General features: G+C 39.4%; 1 protein-coding gene across 6 annotated transcripts in view; it reads right to left on the minus strand.

Annotated features, from left to right (window-relative positions):
- Positions 1-4,193: 4,193 nt before the first annotated feature.
- tfdp2 (transcription factor Dp-2) overlaps positions 4,194-18,427 on the minus strand; it is an 85,122-nt gene continuing 70,888 nt past the window's right edge. For 5 of the 6 annotated variants that reach the window (XM_056473734.1, XM_056473736.1, XM_056473738.1 and 2 more), the window contains 6 exons: positions 16,672-16,818; positions 16,398-16,466; positions 11,784-11,935; positions 9,570-9,736; positions 7,812-7,854; positions 4,194-5,015 (listed from right to left, as the gene is read on the minus strand). In XM_056473734.1, coding sequence (XP_056329709.1) covers positions 4,907-5,015; positions 7,812-7,854; positions 9,570-9,736; positions 11,784-11,935; positions 16,398-16,466; positions 16,672-16,818 — 687 coding nt within the window. In that variant the 3' untranslated portion in view covers positions 4,194-4,906. The remainder of the gene's footprint in view (positions 5,016-7,811; positions 7,855-9,569; positions 9,737-11,783; positions 11,936-16,397; positions 16,467-16,671; positions 16,819-18,427) is intronic. The other variant, XM_056473737.1, reaches the window with a different exon arrangement.

The raw sequence follows: 18,427 nt of genomic DNA on the forward strand, positions 1-18,427 counted from the left end.
CAACGTCTAATGATGTAACAGCTTGACGTTCTGTTGACATTACCACTATGATGTCTATCAGATGGTGGATTTTGGTTGCCATACCTGATGAACAAATATCAGTATTTGACGCCAATATGATGTTGGTTTAAGATGCTGGCTAGACGTTGGATTTTGGTCACTTTTCAACACAACCTTAAATCAACAAAATATCAAGGTCATTTGATGTTGTTATTGGACCTCAAAATAACGTCCTTCGACGCTGGCAATAACTAAATGCACTACAGAATGTTACGTTTACACACATCCACAAATTACATGTAAATGCATCAGCTTTTTACAGCGTAATACTCACTACTCTTAATACTTAATACTACTCTTATTCTTAGTACTTTTAAAAAGGCTAATTTTACTCATACTTTGAGTAATGTTTACAAAAGATACTTTTACTCTACTTGCACTACATTTTTAGGCAAGAGATGGTACTTTTATTTGAGTATGATTTTTCAGTACTCTTTTTCACCACTGGGCGGCAGTACATATAGTACAGTACTTGAATTAATCTGCTGTTGTAATTTTTACACCAGTAGATTAATTCAAGTACTGTACTATAGTGCTGATTACACATTAATACTGTATTTTCATGTTGGTTTAATTGCTTTTCAGCTAAATCTAAACAGCAAGACTACCAATAGTTTTGTACAGGCATCTTTACTTGACAATATTTTTTTTTACTTGACAAGACATTGTTATTCATTGACGGAGAAAATACTTCTGTTTTTGTCATGAAGTTGTTTAAAAAAACCTTTAATAATTGTGTTGATTCAACTCATTGTAAATATGTAGTTTTAACAAGTAGCAAAACAATTAATTGCCCTAGCAGATAAATATCGAATTACCCTAGCAGATTTAATCAAGTACTGTACTATTGTACTGATTACACATTAATACGGTATGTTCAGCCGGATCTCACGAGAAAACGTAAGTATTTTACGTTTTGACAGTTTAGTGGCTAATTCCTACGAATTGTATGATTTTAAAAAGGAGGCGTGGCACCTAACCCCACCCCTAAACCCAACCGTTATTAGCGAATGAGCAAATCGTACTAAATTGTACGAATTAGATTGTACGAATTAGCCACTAAATCAAAAAGTTACGAATTGCCGTGAGATTGTGTTGGTATGTTCATGTTGGTTTAATAGCTTTTCAGCTCAGAAATCGATCAAAAGCGTTTATTTATTAGACTACACACTGAAAAAATTTGATTAATTGGTTTACTAAATTTACTAAACTTTAGGATAAGGTAGTGTAAGTGGTTGCAGACAATTTGGCAGAATCGAAACAAACAAATTGGATTTACTCATGTTCAACTTAATTTGTTTAAATTCAGCCCTTATAAATGGTTTTCTACCACTTACTTTAAAAATATTTTGAAAATCCAATTAATAATTTTTTAAGTCTATTTAGTATTTATCACTTTGCTATTGGACACTACAGTATTAGTTTTAGAGATAATATTGATAAATAATGTAGTTTAGTTTTTACTGCAGTAATCTATAATAGATATATAGGTATAGGTAAACATATCCTACCCTGTTATCGTGGTACAAATTATAAATTGATGATCGGGGGGGTCAACTCTTTTGGTAATGTTATTTTGTGTAATACAGTGAATTGAATGCGTTTGTTTAAATGACATCTATTTTATTAATAAAGCACATTAAAGTTTTCAGTGTATTGAGGGATATTTAGTGTATTCGGACCTATATTCTCTGATTAGCTATTTCAGAGGTTACTGTAGGTCAAACTACACAAACTATGCATCTAATTTTACTTTACTGTTAGGCTTTATGTAGAAACAAACACCTGTTTTACAAGAACAGTGTGAACACTTAAACAAATAATAACTTGACTTCTAGTCAACAGAAGTGGCTTATTTGAAAGGCAAAGGCCTCTTATTTTAGCCGCTTATTTTACCAAAATAAAATATGATCATGCCTTGATTTTTAATAATTTAATTAGGACAGAAAGGTCTGACTTTGTTCAGACAAAAGTCTCAATAATGTTCATTCCTGGTGACTAGGCTGGCCAATCCTGGAGCGCCTTGACCTTCTTTGCTTTCAGGAGATTTTGATATGGAGGCTGAAGTATGAGGAGCGCTATCCTGCTGAAGATATTGCCCTCTCCTGTGGTTTGTAATGTAATGGGCAGCACAAATGTCTTGATACCTCAGGCTGTTGATGTTGATTATCCACTCTGCAGATCTCTCACACGCCCCCATACTGAATGTAACCCCAAACCATGATTTTTCCTTCACCAAACTTGACTGATTTCAGTGAGAATCTTGACTCCATGCAGGTTCCAGTAGGTCTTCTGCAGTATTAGTGATGATTGGGATGCAGTTCAACAGATGATTCAGCAGAAAAATCCACCTTCTGCCACTTTTCCAAATGATCAACAAAAAGTCAAGTTAATATTTGTTGCTCTTCAAACTGGGATCGACGACAAGACTTTTGTCAGGTAGTGTATTTTTATTTTATCTGTTATTTTATTTAGTAATATTAATATTTAAGATGCAAATCGGAGCAAACTATTTCTCATTATTTAGAGGGGTGACCCCTCATAAATGTTGTTTTGACATCCTTCAGGGTGGATCAAGCATTAATTAGGGGGTATTAATGCCCACAAAACCCCCTGTGATTCGCACCCTGCTGGTAGTTATAGAAAACTTCAACTGTGTATCACACACTGTAAAAAATGCTGGGTGCCACACAATTGCTTCATGCTGTCCCAACACAAAGCGATTAAGTTGACTTGTTTTACAAATTTATTGGATTTTACATAAAACAATTAAGTTGTTCCAAAAAACCTAAAGGATTGTGTTGATTCTGCTTTTTTTTATATACGTAGTTATAACAAGTAGCGCATTATATATATATATATATTTTTTTATTTATTTTTTTTTTTTTAGGAGTGCAGCAACTATCAAATTACCACAGAGGAGTAATTTAAGCACTTTAATTTAGCAGGGGTTCTCAAACTCAGTCCTGGAGTTCTGGTGTCCTGCAGATTTTAGCTCCAATTTACCCACCTGCAAGGATGTTTCTAGAAAGCCTATAAGAGCTTGATTAGCTAGCCCAGGTGTGTTGGGATTGGAGCTAAAATCTGCAGTACACCAGACCTCCAGGACTGAGTTTGAGAACCCCTGTACCATAGTATGGTTCACTATAGTACTCACTCTAATTGAACATGGTATTTTTTCGTGGTGGTTTAATAGCTCTTCAGCTAAATCTAAACAGTAAGACCTCCAGTATATGTCAACAACGACCCATTTTCTCGTCTGCATCAAATTACCTTTAGAAAAATTGAGATATCATCATTCATTTTCTTTTCAACTTAGTCCCTTTAATCCGGGGTCGCCACAAATATATATATATATATGGTGGGACACTAAGGCACTCGGTCTGCGGCATCGAGCTGCACTGCTACTCGTGCATACCTGTCAACAATGGGATGTGAAAATAAGGGATATCCTATTTATTTAATTTTTCATTTGATTACATTAAATAACAGGTGTCACTTTAAAAATGCACACATCTAACGTTATAATGAAAGCATTCGACTGCTTCCCTAACTTTTTATGCTCATTTAAGACAAATTATTAAATTAATAAATTATTATTATTAATCATGTGTATATGTCTGTTCAAACACGCACCCAAAACCCAGACTTTCCCTTCGCTTTAAATGGCGTGTACAGAATCTGTTTGAGAACCAGCGTCTATTTATCACCATGGAGCACGTCAGGCTGTTTTGAGGACTGCGTTGTTGATCGTCCCGCTGTTCTTGTGTTTATTTCAAAGTGTTTTCAAGCCTAAATAAAATTAAGTGCAGAACAGTTTCACATTTAAGAGCATGGGGCGTCCCCTGGTGGTGTGGTGGTATGGGTAACATATAGGGAGGATCGGAACTTTATTGTCACCCTTCATAGAAAGATTAAAAATATGGGAGAAATATTGGAAAATATCTTTACAGGATGACATCGGGATAGAACTGTAAAATACAGGAGAACTCCAGGAAAAACAGGAGCTGACAGATATGTACTTGTGTGATATTAACTATTATTGTAGATATTTATAGAAACAGATAATAATGACTATTATTTATGCACTTTAATTATTATTATGGCTTTAAATAAATAAAACACATCAGAGGTAACCAAAATTATATGTTTATATATGTATACATATACATACAGTTACATTGCAAACCAAAATTCAGAATTCATATTAGTTCTGTTGAGCCGAGTTGGTGTAAAATGCCAACCTGAGTGGATCCGGACCGTTTTCCTTTTGAATGCCAACATAAATCCCTCGCAAGACTACATCTCCCAGCATGCAACATTCTGGAGGCCACTCGCCTCCCAGAACAGACGGACGACCTCCTTTTCTCCTCCTTCAACTACTGTGATGAATGTCAGGAGTAAACTATACAACACAACAAAATGACACTGAATCAACCTATAAAACAACTTTTCTTTTCTATGTAATTCCGTCCAATCGGTGAACAGGTTACCCCCCCCCACGGAGAGAAGTCAAATAAATTGGCACTAGCCCACCGGACTACGCAGATACCGTCATACTGGAATATGACCCAAATAAATACAATTTAGGAACGTCCTCAGGATATGAAGGAAGTACTGAGATGACGTGAGGCAGTTGAACCGAAGAGCTTATAAACCTTCACTTAATGAATCACTCAAAACTGCGGCTCGCTGGCCTGAAAGCACCACAGAAACTCATGAGCCCGTCTCCAACCCGCAGCCAATCAGGGGGAGAGAAGAGACGCTAGTTAAAATATGTACTGCAGAGAGGAGTGTCAGCTTATTTTCCTGTGTAGTAGTCCTCCCCGGCACGTTTTGGGAAGCATCACTCTGGGGATGAGGGGCTGTCGTCATCTTCATCATCCTCGTCCTCGTCCTCGTTGAAGGAGCTGGGCGTCTGTCCGCGGGACTCTGAGGTGTGTGACAGGGCAGTGCTGCCGAGGAAGAGGACATTAGTTAAACTGAAGAGAGTAGTGAGAAATCTACTTAAGTAAAAGATTATTTCTTGATGTTTTAATGCCTTCTTAGAAGCATTGGCTATAATCATAGTGGCGCTTGTAAATATTCAATACATTATTAACAATCATAACGGTTTCTTAATCATTCATTGTACAGAAAATATAAAACAACAACACTGATCAAAAGTCATGTACACCACCTGACCAGAAGTCGTGTCGTCTGTCCAAGTTTTAGGAACAGCAAAAAATAACTGGACTTCTAGTTGATCATTTGGTATCAGAAGTGGCTTATATGAAAGGCGAAGGCCTCTAGATTAGGCTTATTTACCAAAATAAAATCTGATCATGCCTTGATTTTTAATGATTTGATTAGGACAGTAAGATCTGACTCTGCTTAGACTAAAGTCTGCTCACTGAACCTTCAATAATGTCCAGTATAGAATATGTGGTCATGCTGCAGTGGAAACAGAATGAATATTGTGTCTGACTCCATCATGAGCTTGGAGGACTGCATCCATACATCTCTGACATGACTCAAATCACTGATTAATAAAGTCATCTGGAATGGCAAAGAAATGCAGGACTCCCAGAGTTCATCAAGAGTCTTTGTGTTCATCTTCAATGCCTCCTCCTCCATCTTACCCCAGACATGTTTAATAATGTTCATGTCTGGTGACTGGGCTGGCCAATCCTGGAGCACCTTGACCTTTTTTGCTTTCAGGAGCTTTGATGTGGAGGCTGAAGTATGAGGAGCGCTCTCCTGCTGGAGAATTGTCCCTCTCCTGTGGTTTGTCATGTAACAGGCAGCACAAATGTAATGAATGTAACCCCAAACCATGATTTCTCCTTCACCAAACTTGACTGATTTCTATGAGAATCTTTGGTCCATGCAGGTTCCAGTAGGTCTTCTGCAGTATTAGTGATGATTGGGATGCAGTTCAACAGATGATTCAGCAGAGAAATCCACCTTCTGCCACTTTTCCAAATGATCAACTAGAGGTCGAGTTATTATTTGTTTCTCTTACAACTGGGATCGACGACAAGACTTTTGTCAGGTAGTGTAAATTGTTTCAATTTGATCAATGATGCTCTAAAAGACCCTTTTTTTAAACATTTCACTTCAAATATTTTCTGAATAAAAATGTTATAAATTAAACATTCTATTAAAATGTTTTATTGTCTAAATATTCATACACAAGTCACAAATAAGCTTTTGTTTCCCTTTGAATAAATCTGCATTACTCAAATGAAAAGTATCATTGATAAAAATGTAGTCCAATGTAACTCAACTTATTTTTACTGAAGTTACTTTTTTAAGTAACTCTACTACTGTTCTAAATACTATGCAAATTTAGAGTAATTAGTAGCAAAAAAAATTGTGCGCGAGTGTGAAAAGGATTCCACCATGTACCCTGCGAATTAATAACGTAGCTTACATCAGTACCATTTTCTTTATGGTGCTTTAGACTATACATTTAAAATGTGAGTGATTTAACGTGACCTTAATGAAGCAGACAGAAAGCAGGTTGATGTGTTTACATGTGGAGCTAAATCTATCTTTAAAAAAACTACGGGAGTGTCAAAAATCTAGCCGTGATGACGTGTTAATGCTTAGATTTCGCACTTTGAACCCTGACTAGCACGCTACGAAATGTTACTGCTTCTGTATGATGACTGAAATCACCTAAAACTAAATGCACTACAGAATGTTACGTTTTCAAACACATGCACAAAGCACATTACATGTAACATTCTGTAGTGCATTTAGTAGCTGTTTAAGCCCATTTGGTGATTTCAGTCATCATACAGTAGACCTGCTTCATCTTCATCATCAGTCTAAACAGTCTCTCGGTTGTTAAGTCTAAAGATATTGAGACCCCTTAGTCCTTCCCCTTACCCCTCATTTTGCACGTTCACGTGAAGGGGTAGGGGTGTCCCAATTCCTTTAGCTTGACGCGTAGGGCTAAGGGGAAGGGGTAGATACCCCTTCAAACTGAGATTTTTTTAGGACCACACTCGAAACCAATTTCCCAGAATACATCAGCCACAACGGCAGCATGGCTGCACCCGGAAGTCAGGAGGTCCACAAATTAGTATTTTTTTTTTCATTATTATGAATTTTTACAACAAACAAGCATATATTTTAATGTATTCATAACCGTGTTCATGTTTTACCGTCATGCTTTAAAAAACCTGCTAAAATATGAATAAATGAAGCAAGAGATCGCGATGACATATGATGACGTGTGCAGGAGCTGTAGTGCCGTCCCAACTCTTAGGGGTAAATTTTGAAGCCTTTGCCCTGAACACTCTGTTTCGAGGGCAAAAGGGAAGGGGAAGGGAGTAGGGGTACAAAAATAGAATTGGGATTGGGCCTTATGTCTTCTTGTACACCTTTAATGCCTTTACAAAATGTTAGGTGCTCTTATAAAGCATCTACGTCTTGAGGTTAGTCTGTGTAATGTGATTAATCTATGCGTGATTTGATTGGACTAGAATAATGGGGCTGATTATTCCACTTAACTAATCATCCTAGACAAGAATAAGCAAACATATAAAGTAGCTCGAATGTAGGTTGAACGTAGATAAAACACAGAATAGCACTACAAATAAGTTTAAAAGAACCCATTTTTTTTAAATCACTTACTAAAAGTACAGTTCTTAAGAAAAGCTACACAATTACAGTAATTCTGTTACTTTACAGCACTCGTTAAACCCAAACGAAAGCGGGTATTTGGGGAGACTGCACATTTACAAACTTTGCAAACTTACCTTGTGAGGCTGAGAGGTGTTCTGGTGGAATTCCTAGCCATATCTGTTGGGAAAGAACCACACGAATATTTAGGTATTAAATATCAAACACAAAAATGTCTTATAAAAACATCTTGACCTGTTCATTTGAAAGCGGCTTTCAATGTCTGATGGGGAAAAGCTTATTTGTGCATTCATGATCTCTAGGTTAGATTACTGTAATGCATTGCTAGGTGGATGCCCTACTAGGGTTGTCACGATACTGGAACTCGATACCAGTCGATACTGAAATTTTGAAAACGTCCATTTCTCGCTAACATTTGAGCGCTGTTGAGCACGTTCTTAAACAGCGCCGATTTGCCATTGTGTTCACATGCTCAACAGATACGTATCCTCAATTTCAATACACTTCTCAGCTTGGGCTCCCATCAGCTGCGCTCTCATGGGAACCACCACTGACAAATCCTTGCTGCAGCTCTGATACAAGTTCATTTATGGAGAAACATACAAATTGGGTGCTTGGTGTTTGTCTGAGGTAACTGATCTACCGTTATTACTGAAATGTGTATAATAATCCATGCAAAGTGTGAAGCTGATTGGTTGGTTCTTGTCACATGACGCACGTCATGAATAAACCAATCAGTGAGCCAACGGCCTTTGAGTTTTAGAGCAATGTCATAAGGTGACGATGTTCACTGACCTTGATGTTTAGAGTCTGGAAGAGATAGATCTGCATTTGTGAATGTTTTTAATCTGTAGATGTCGTTCATGTATGAAATGAATGAGTGTGTATTTGGGAAGTTGGTTATTTAGCATGCGAGTCAATCTTGTTCAGCAATCAGCCGAATGTGGATGCAAAATAGCCACCCTTTGTCTCTCTGCCAAATCTACATCTAGGGGTTTCAATTAGGTCCTATACCCGGGCCTGAGAAAGGCGATAGCAAGAAAGTCAATATGCTAGTTATGACTGCTTTGACCTTGTACAGACTGATGCAGTTTTTCACACTGTGGGGTTTTATGCGTTGACATTTGTATGTCGAGAGACCGACTCGATAAGGGAATGTAAACAGGAAGGAAACTTGTGGCTATAGTGTAAAGCAGTAAGCGATAAGCAAAGTGCAACTATTATATGCAGACTTGCAAGTAGATTTGCACAGGAAAAAAACATGTACCAACTAGAGTTGTGAAAAGTGACGGCCATACAAATTGAATTATTTTGATTGAGTATATGAATACAGTAAAAACGCTAGTTCAACCAGAACTCTTATTAGCAAACAAACAAAAACATGCTTATGATGATAACTAATGTCCTGTCCACACGAACACGGCGATTGTCAAAACTGTAGCGTTTTCAACGCAGTTTGGCTGTTCGTCCACAAGCAAACGCAGTATCTGATCACTGAAAGCAAAACCTTTTGAAAACTCTTGTCAGAAAAATGTAACCGTGTTTGTCTGATAGTGAATTATTTCATTAATAAGTATTCAACCAAGCTCATGTGGCCAGAAAACAAACAAGTTAAATAAAATGTTAAGAGTTCACCCAAAGAGAAAAGAATGACTTCACTCTCCTTCCCACATCTGGGAGAGTTACGGTGTGGAGAAGCCCCAAAGAAGCGTTTCACCCTGACTGTTGCATACCCAGAGGTGGATCAATGATCAAATCTAATTCAATTCATAAAAGCTAATACACTAACTTAATTCCTTCATGTTGACCTAACACAAATCGACTACGTGGAACCCAAAATGTTTTAACATATAACAGAAAGATGAGATACGTACTGGTGACGTAGGCTTCCAGAGATTTGGGCACCAGAGATTTGGCCAGAGCGAGGTTTTGCCGAGAGGATGTGCCGTTCTCGAGGCCCAGAGACATCCCCATCCGCTTCAGGATCTCAACGTCATCGTGAATCTCAAACGTGTTGTCAAAGTTGAAGAGGTATTCACACCTGTTTGCAGGAAACAGCTTGTGTTAAGTAAAACCTACTGCTGTTATTACAGATGGTACACAGATAACAATGAGATGAAGTAATCCACACTGTAAAAACTGTTTGAGTTGAATCAAATGAACTTTTCTAGTGATCTCAACTTAAATCAGCGAAACATATTTTGTTCAACTCTGCATAGATGTGACTTAAGTTAATGTAGCAAAAAACATTTGTTGTGACTTTTTGTCTTTACATTTTCACAGTGCACTTCCATTAAAATACTTTAAAATATATGTATTCCCCTGGCTTAATTATATAAGGAAAGCACAAAGAAAATAAGCATGTTTATACATCTTTCTTTCTTTCTTTTTTAATTTATTATTATTTTAATTAATTCATTTATTTATTTTTTACTGCTGTACCTTTTTCATATTTGTATTTACATATTTTTCTGTATTGCTGTATGGCCTAATATGTGTTACTTTTATTCATAATGATACTTTATTTATCTTATTATTATTATTATTTATTATTATATATTTTTTCTTTGTGTTTTGGCCTAAATATTGTTTTTGATGCAAGAATGTACACTCACCGGCCACTTTATTAGGTACACCTGCTCAACTGTTCATTACCGCAAATTTCTAATCAGCCAATCACATGGCAGCGGCTCACTGCATGTAGGCATGTAGACATGGTCGAGACGATCTGCTGCAGTTCAAACTGAGCGTCAGAATGAGGAAGAAAGGGGATTTAAGAGACTTTGAACGTGGCATGGTTGTTGGTGCCAGATGGGCTGCTCTGAGTATTTCAGAAACTGCTGATCTACTGGGATTTTCACGCACAACCATCTCTAGGGTTTACAGAGAATGGTCAGATAAAGAGAAATTATCCAGTGAGTGGCAGTTCTGTGTGCGCAAATGCCTTGTTGATGTCAGAGGAGAATGGCCAGACAGGTTTCAGCTGATAGAAAGGCAACAGTAACTCAAATAAGCACTCGTTACAACCGAGGTCTGCAGAAGAGCATCTCTGAACACACAACACATTTAACCTTGAGGCGGATGGGCTACAGCAACAGAAGACCACACCGGGTGCCGCTCCTGTCAGCTAAGAACAGGAAACTGAGGCTACAATTCACACAGGCTCACCAGAACTGGACAATAGAAGATTGGAGAAACGTTGCCTGGTCTGATGAGTCTCCATTTCTGCTGAGACATTCGGATGCTCGGGTCAGAATTTGGCATCAACAACATGAAAGCATGGATCCATCCTGCCTTGTATCAGTGGTTCAGGCTGCTGGTGGTGGTGTAATGGTGTGGGGGAGATTTTTTTGGCACACTTTGGCCCCTTTGGGAATTGAGTATCATGTCAATACCACAGCCTACTTGGGTATTGTTGCTGACCATGTCCATCCCTTTATGAGCACAGTGTCTCCATCTTCTGATGGCCACTTCCAGCAGGATAACGCACCATTCATAAAGCGTGAATCATCTCAGAGGTTTCTGGAACATGACAATGAGTTCACTGTACTCAAATGGCCTCCACGGTCACCAGACTCAATAGAGCATATTTTGGGATGTGGTGGAACTGGAGATTGGCATCATGGATGTGCAGCTGACAAATCTGCAGCAACTGTGTGATGCTATCATGTCAATATAGACCAAAATCTCTGAGGAATATTTCCAGCACCATGTCAAATCTATGCCAGGAAGGATTAAGACAAAAGGGTACTAGTAAGATGTACCTAATAAAGTGGCCGGTGAGTGTATATGAAATATGAAAGCAACAGAAGTAAAATTATATATGATAACACATTTAAATAATCATTTAAATATAATATATTATATTATATTATAATTCAATACAACATTATTGTTATTATTATTATATTATTACTATATTTTATGTAACATTTCCGCGCATAAGCATAGAGAAAAAATATAAAATTTGTATATATTTAAATGTAAAAAAACTAAAAACACTAATAATTTAACTAGTTTTCTGAAATTAGTACTGTATATTTCTACAGATGAACAGATACAAGAAGACAGTGAGTGAAATCTCGTACTTGTCGCTAGAGATGGAGCAGTCGATGACGGTGCGGACGTCTGTGTTGAGAATGATAAAGGGAAGCTGAATGACAGATCCTGCGGGAGGACTGGAACGGGACGACGCTTCGCTGGCCTGGTTCCTCTGCACCAGATTCTTAAAGGCGACCTGCTGCTCATGAGAAGAGGAGAGACGCACCAATCACCACATGTACACACAGAGCCTTAAAGCACACATATCATAAATGATATTAGCTTAACGTAGAAATGAAATCAAGACTAACCATATTGATTTTGATAGCTCACGTTGCAAGTTTTGTGGTCAACAATTCATCTGAGGTACTGGGCGTATCTAACTTACTTAACCACGCCCTCCAGCTGTCAGTTATGATAACGAGCAGAAATGGTGAGGAGGAGGAGTCTGTTAGCTTGTGATAACTCTCCTGAATCTCCTTTCCAAATCTTTCTGAATGAAATGTCTACTTTACTACATTTAATACTCTGTTTCTCTAGGAACTGCAGCACAATATGAATAAAAACAAAAATAAAACAGTCGAGCATCTGGTCCATGACTTTTGGTGCTATAATCGTGTCCTTGGTGCATCAACAAGCACAAAAAGATGTCATGAAGATCAAGCCAGCAGGGTGTTTGCAGTCAACTGTGCTCAGACTATTCAGGTCTGTCCAATAAGTGATATTCAATTGACCTTTATTTGTATAGCGCTTTTACAATGTAGATCGTGTCAAAGCAGCTTCACATAGAAGATCATAGTAAATTGAAACGGTGTCAGTGATAATCTAATATAATTTTATTCATGATCGCAATTGTTTCATTTAAAATGTCTAATTTATTCATTTTAATTTAATCATCATTTACAAAACTTTAATGGACTCCACTATCACAGATTGATTAGCTGTAGGCTATAAAACAGTCATCTGAAATGGTGCTATCCCTACATTTCATAAATAGCCTAGCATTTACTTATACATGAGTTCAGACTGCAGGATTTTTAAAGTAGTGGTGTCACAGATGTTTTCACACTGCATGACCGACTATACTATTAAACATACTATATTATTCAAGATGGCAGGCAGCACATAAAGTTTCACATAAAAACACAAAAACAATACCACAAAATTACAAAAATCACCATTTATAAAAAGATCAGATCATAAAAACAATTACTGTGTCCTTTAAGACGTTGTACAGTACTCAGAGTCGGTCGTGTGTCAAGATTGAGCTGATTTTGCAGGTCATTCCAAGGAAAAAGCACGTTTGCCAAGTTCTGACAATACCCTTGGGACTGTTAAACGAATACAGGTGTTAAGCTACGGCTTCATCAGCGCGAGCCGCTGTGTGGCATTCATGTTCATCTATAATACAGCCTTTACAGTGTTAATATCGTTTAAGAGTTAAGCGTTCACCTAAAGAAAAATCAAACCACTTCACATATCTGGGAGAGTTACGGTGTGGAGAAGCCCCAAAGAAGCGTACCACCCAGACTTGTTGCGTGCCCAGAGTGAATCAATGATGGTTTGGGCTGCAATATAATACCATTCCCTAGGCCCAATACTTGTGCTAGATGGGCGCTGGGTCACTGCCAAGGTCTACCGAACCATTCTGGAGGATCCAATGGTTCAAATATTGTATTATGAAGGCGGTGCCGTGTATCAGGATAATAAGGCACCAATACACACGGCTGGTGACAGAGTGGTTTGATGAACATGAAAGTGAAGTTGAACATCCTTCATGGCCTGCACAGTCAACCGATCTAAATATTGTTGAACCACTTTGGGGGGTTTTGTAGGAGGGAAACATTTTCCTCCAACAGCATCACATAGTGACCTGGCCACTATTCTGCGAGCAGAATGGCTCAAAATCCCTCTGGCCATTGTGCGGTACTTGTTTCAATCATTCACAAGATGAATTGATGCTGTATTGGCTGCAAAAGAAGGCCCTACATCATACTAATGAATTAATATGGTCTAAACCAGATGTTTCAGTGTCATTGACCAACCCCTGTATTTCACATCTAATAAAAATGGCAGCTTTTAATCGGTCTGTATGTTGATGAATACATTTTGTGCAGTCTTAGCACCAGCACGCACACATAAACACCAACTCATTTCAGTCTCTGCTGTGTGAGGCTGGTCAATGACAAGAACTGAGCCAATGCATTTCATTTAGCACTCCAGCAGCCTTCACAATTCAGCCGAGCACAAGCCTGATCAATATCCCAGCAGGACCAAGACCTCTTCTGATCCGTCCACACATCTACGGCTTCATCAGAGCGACTTGCTGCGTGGCATTCACGTCCATCTATAATACAGACTTTACAGTGTTAATGTCGCACATCAACACAAACTGGCCGCAGTGATTTCCTGACAGTCCGTGTGTGGGCTTTGGTTTGACGGCAGGAGATGGATCGGGCTTTCGTCTCACTTCAGGAAAAAAACAGATCAATATTAGGAGATTGCTGGCCGCGGTCTCTCATCTGCTGCTCTCAGTGACCCTTTTCATCGGTTTCTCTCTGGTTATAGAGGAAAGCTGGTTAGCATTGATGATGCTAACTGGATTAAGATTTATTTCAGCAGATTCGGGAGTGAGCTGTTTAGCAGGGGTGAATTATAATATTGTGTTTTTTTTTCCCAAAATGTGTAGAGCAGAGGTCTCAAACTCTGTACCGAAACTCTGTACTTTATCAGTATCGGTGCTTGATAGTATTGATAAGCTCTGACGTTAACTGTTCTGCTATAGTACTGGAGAATTATTGCTGAATAAACATTACTAATAGTAGCATAACTATAACTAACCAACCTTTTAGTTGGCAATCTCACATCAGAAATGCTCGTGTTTCTGGCGAGTGCATCCAATATAAAACCCTTTACAGTTCTCAGCTGTGCACGCACACTGAGCAGAGGCTCACGCTGGGCGCACACACACAGGGCCGGCGCGTCCATGGAGGCGACCTAGGCGATTGCCTAGGGCAGCATAATAGTGAGGGTTGGCCCAGAACCTGAAGCAAGAGATCACGATGACAATGATGACAAGTGCAGGTGCTGTCCCATTTCTTAGGGGTAAATTTTGAAGCCCTTCCCCTTCACATTCTGTTTCAAGGGCCAAGGAGAAGGGGTACAAAAATAAATCTGGAATTGGGACTTAAACTGCTTTTTAATAGGCTTTATCAGTTAGGTAATGCATCTGGAAGACACATGGTTGCACACTGAAGCCAAGCAGAACTGAACCTGGTCAGTACCTGGATGGGAGACCACATGGGAAAGCTATGTTGCTGCCAAAAGGGATGTTAGTGAGACCAGCAGGGGGCGCTCAACCTGCAGTCTGTGTGGATCCTAACGCCCCAGTATATTGATGGGGACTCTATACTGCTCAGTGAGCACCATCTTTCGGATGAGACGTTAAACTGAGGTCCTGACTCTCTGTGGTGGTTAAAAATCCCAGGATGTCAAAAAAAGAAAAAAGAAAAAGAAAAAAGTAGGGGTTTAACCCAGACATCCTGGCCAAATATGCCCACTGGCCTCTATCCATCATGGCCTCTCAATCATAATTGGCTTCATCGCTCTGAATCAGCTGGTGTGAGGTCTGGCGCAATATGGCCAGGTGGATGCTGCACACTGATGGTGGATGAGGAGATCCCCCCTATTAAATGTGTAAAGCGCTTTGAGTGTCCAGAAAAATGCTATATAAATATAAGGAATTGTTGTTATATCTCAAAAATAAATAAATAAAGAAATACATAAATAAAAATTCAACCTTATCTTGGGGTTTGTTCACGAGTGAGGGAAAGATGGAACCTGAGATTGACAGGCGGATCAGTGCAGTGGCAGTAGTAATGCGGTCGATGTACCGGTCTGTTGTGGTAAAGAAGGAGCTGAGCTGAAAGCTCTCTATTTACCGGTCAATCTACGTTCCTACTGTCACCTATGGTCATGAGCTTTGGGTCAAGATCTCGGATACAAGCGGCCGAAATGAGTTTCCTTCACAGGGTGGCAGGGTGCACCCTTATAGATAGGGTGAGGAGCTCTGACACATGGGAGGAGCTCGGAGTTGAGCCGCTGCTCCTCCACATCGAGAGAAGATGCCTCCTGGACGCCTACCTAGGGAGGTGTTCCAGGCATGTCCCACCGGGAGGAGGCCTCGGGGAAGACCCAAGACATGCTGGAGAGACTATGTCTCTCGGCTGGCCTGGGAATGCCTCAGGATGCCCCCGGAGGAGCTGGAGGAAGTGTCTGGGGAGAGGGAAGTCTGGTGTTCTCTACTAAGACTGCTGCCCCCGCGACCCGGCCCTGGACAAGCGGTTGAAAATGAATGAATGAATGTCTAAACCCTATACTTTACCAGTTTTTCTGATTCATTGACTTATTTGAAGACTGAATCAGTCAGACATGTTTGATAAAACTGACCCAAGTCGTCCTTCTTTCCCATCTAGAAATGAAAACAATAAAAGTCTTCCTCACAGATACAGATAAAGAGTTAAACGCTAAAGTACTGAAATCACCAAGCGTTGACTTCTTTTTCTGCTGATGATTCCCATGTGTAGTGCTGTTTGTAATTTCAGCCGTGACGTTAGTTGCGAGACCGGACGCAAACAAACACAAACAGGTGTGCTACAAACCTGTAATATTAGCTCTTCTAGCTGCGCTCGTTTCTGCCGGATTCTTTCCAAACGCTTCTGTTTTTCCAACTGAAAAATGAGCACAATCACACACACACACACAGATGTAAATATGTAAGACATGACCTAAATATAAATCAATATTTAGCTAGCTGGATACTACGCAGATATGAGCATTAGCTGGTCTAAAGGTGCGTGATCCACATTCAGCCTGTTTCTGCCACAGATGTAACACTAACAGATGGTGTCTTCAAACACACACACACACACACACCTCTAAGTTGCGGCACTCTTGAGCTGAGTTAGTGGGAAGGCCGATCCAGCGTATCTCCTTCTTCTCTTTGGAGATAATGTTCATGGCCATCAGCACGTTGAGCGCGTCATACACACGCCGGCGGATGTTTTTCTGGTCGTACACCTGCTGCAAGCGCAAACACACACCTTTTTCATGAACACAAAGGAGCAAGCAGAAGTGTGATCATTCAGCCCCAAAAAAATCCTGCATCTTTACTAATTACAGGATTAAAACAGAGAGGACTGTCAGGACTAATAGTGGAAAATATCAGCTCGCTGCGGGGTCAAAACAGCTCTTATGCAACGATCCGAACCTAAAGTCTCATTACAAATAAGAGATATTATCCGAGATCAACGTGAAGTGTCTGTTCCTGCTTAGTGGTGATGTGAGCCAGACGAGAGGTGGATAATGTGCAGGACTGCAGGAAGAGCTGGACGTCCTTCAGACTGATAAATCACAGCTATTTAACAGGGGAGGCTGCAGCTCTGTTTTACTCGGCTGTGTAAACTGTTGGCGAGTAAAGTGATGGCCGTTTAAGTGGCGAGTATATGCATATTTCATATCTGAAAGGCCAGTCGGAGACGGTGTAGATCAATAGCAGATTGCGCTGGAAGAAAATATGACGTCAAATCCATGATGACTCTTAAAAGACTCTTGAATGTAGGAGGTTTTGCACCTTACTTCTCTCATTTTCAATAGTTTGTTTAGGGTTTTAAAGAACATCTTGAAGTTTAAGCAGTCACTGTAGTGTGGAAAAAGTCTGCCCCCTTTACTGATTTCTTATTTCTTTGCATGTTTGTCAAACTTTAATGTTTCAGATCATCAAACAAATGTAAATACTAGTCCAAAATAACACATCATGCAGTTTTAAAATGAAGGTTTTCATTATTAAGGGAAAACAAAATTAAAACAAATCTACATATCCCTGTGTAAAAATGTGTTGGCTCTCTAAACCTAATAACCGGTTGGTTCACCCTTAGCAGCAACAACTACAGTCTGGCGCATTCGATAACTTGTAATGAGTCTGTTAAAGCGCTCTGGAGGAATTTTGGCCTGCTCGTCTTTGCAGAACTATTGTAATTCAGCCAGATTTGGAGAGTTTTCGAGCATGACTCGCCTATTTAAGGTCATGCCACAACATCTCAATTGGATTCAGGTCGGGACTTTGACTAGGTCACTCTAAAGTCTTCATTTTGGTTTTCTACAGCCATTCTGGGGCCATTTTGGAGATCATTAAGATGTTATCTGACAAAACTGATCAAGCCTTTATGTTATTTTTTCCTCAGCAATGGATGTCAGCAGCCCTGTGTCATGCTGAATGTAGTTTTTAGTATGCTTGTCACACTTTAATGTTTCAGTTCATCAAAGTAATTTAATTATCAGTCAAAGATAGCACAAGTAAACACATCATGCAGGGAATGATGATGCGAGGTCAGGTTTCAAACTGAAGCGAACTTGGGCTCTGCAGCAAGACAATCACCCAAAACACACCAGCAAGTCTACTTCTGAATAGCGGAAGGAAAACAAAATGGACTGGACTAGTCAAAGTCCTGACCTGAATCCAATTGAGATGCTGAGACATGACCTTAAAAAGGTGGTTCATGCTGGAAAACTCTCCAGTGTGACTTAATTACAACAATTCTGCAGTATGGGTGGGACAGAATTCCTTCACAGCCCTGTAATAGACTCATTGCAAGTTATTGGAAATTCTTGATTCTTGGTTTTGTTTTCCCTT

The sequence above is a fragment of the Danio aesculapii genome, chromosome 15 (assembly GCF_903798145.1).
Source record: "Danio aesculapii chromosome 15, fDanAes4.1, whole genome shotgun sequence".
Taxonomy (NCBI): Eukaryota; Metazoa; Chordata; class Actinopteri; order Cypriniformes; family Danionidae; genus Danio; species Danio aesculapii.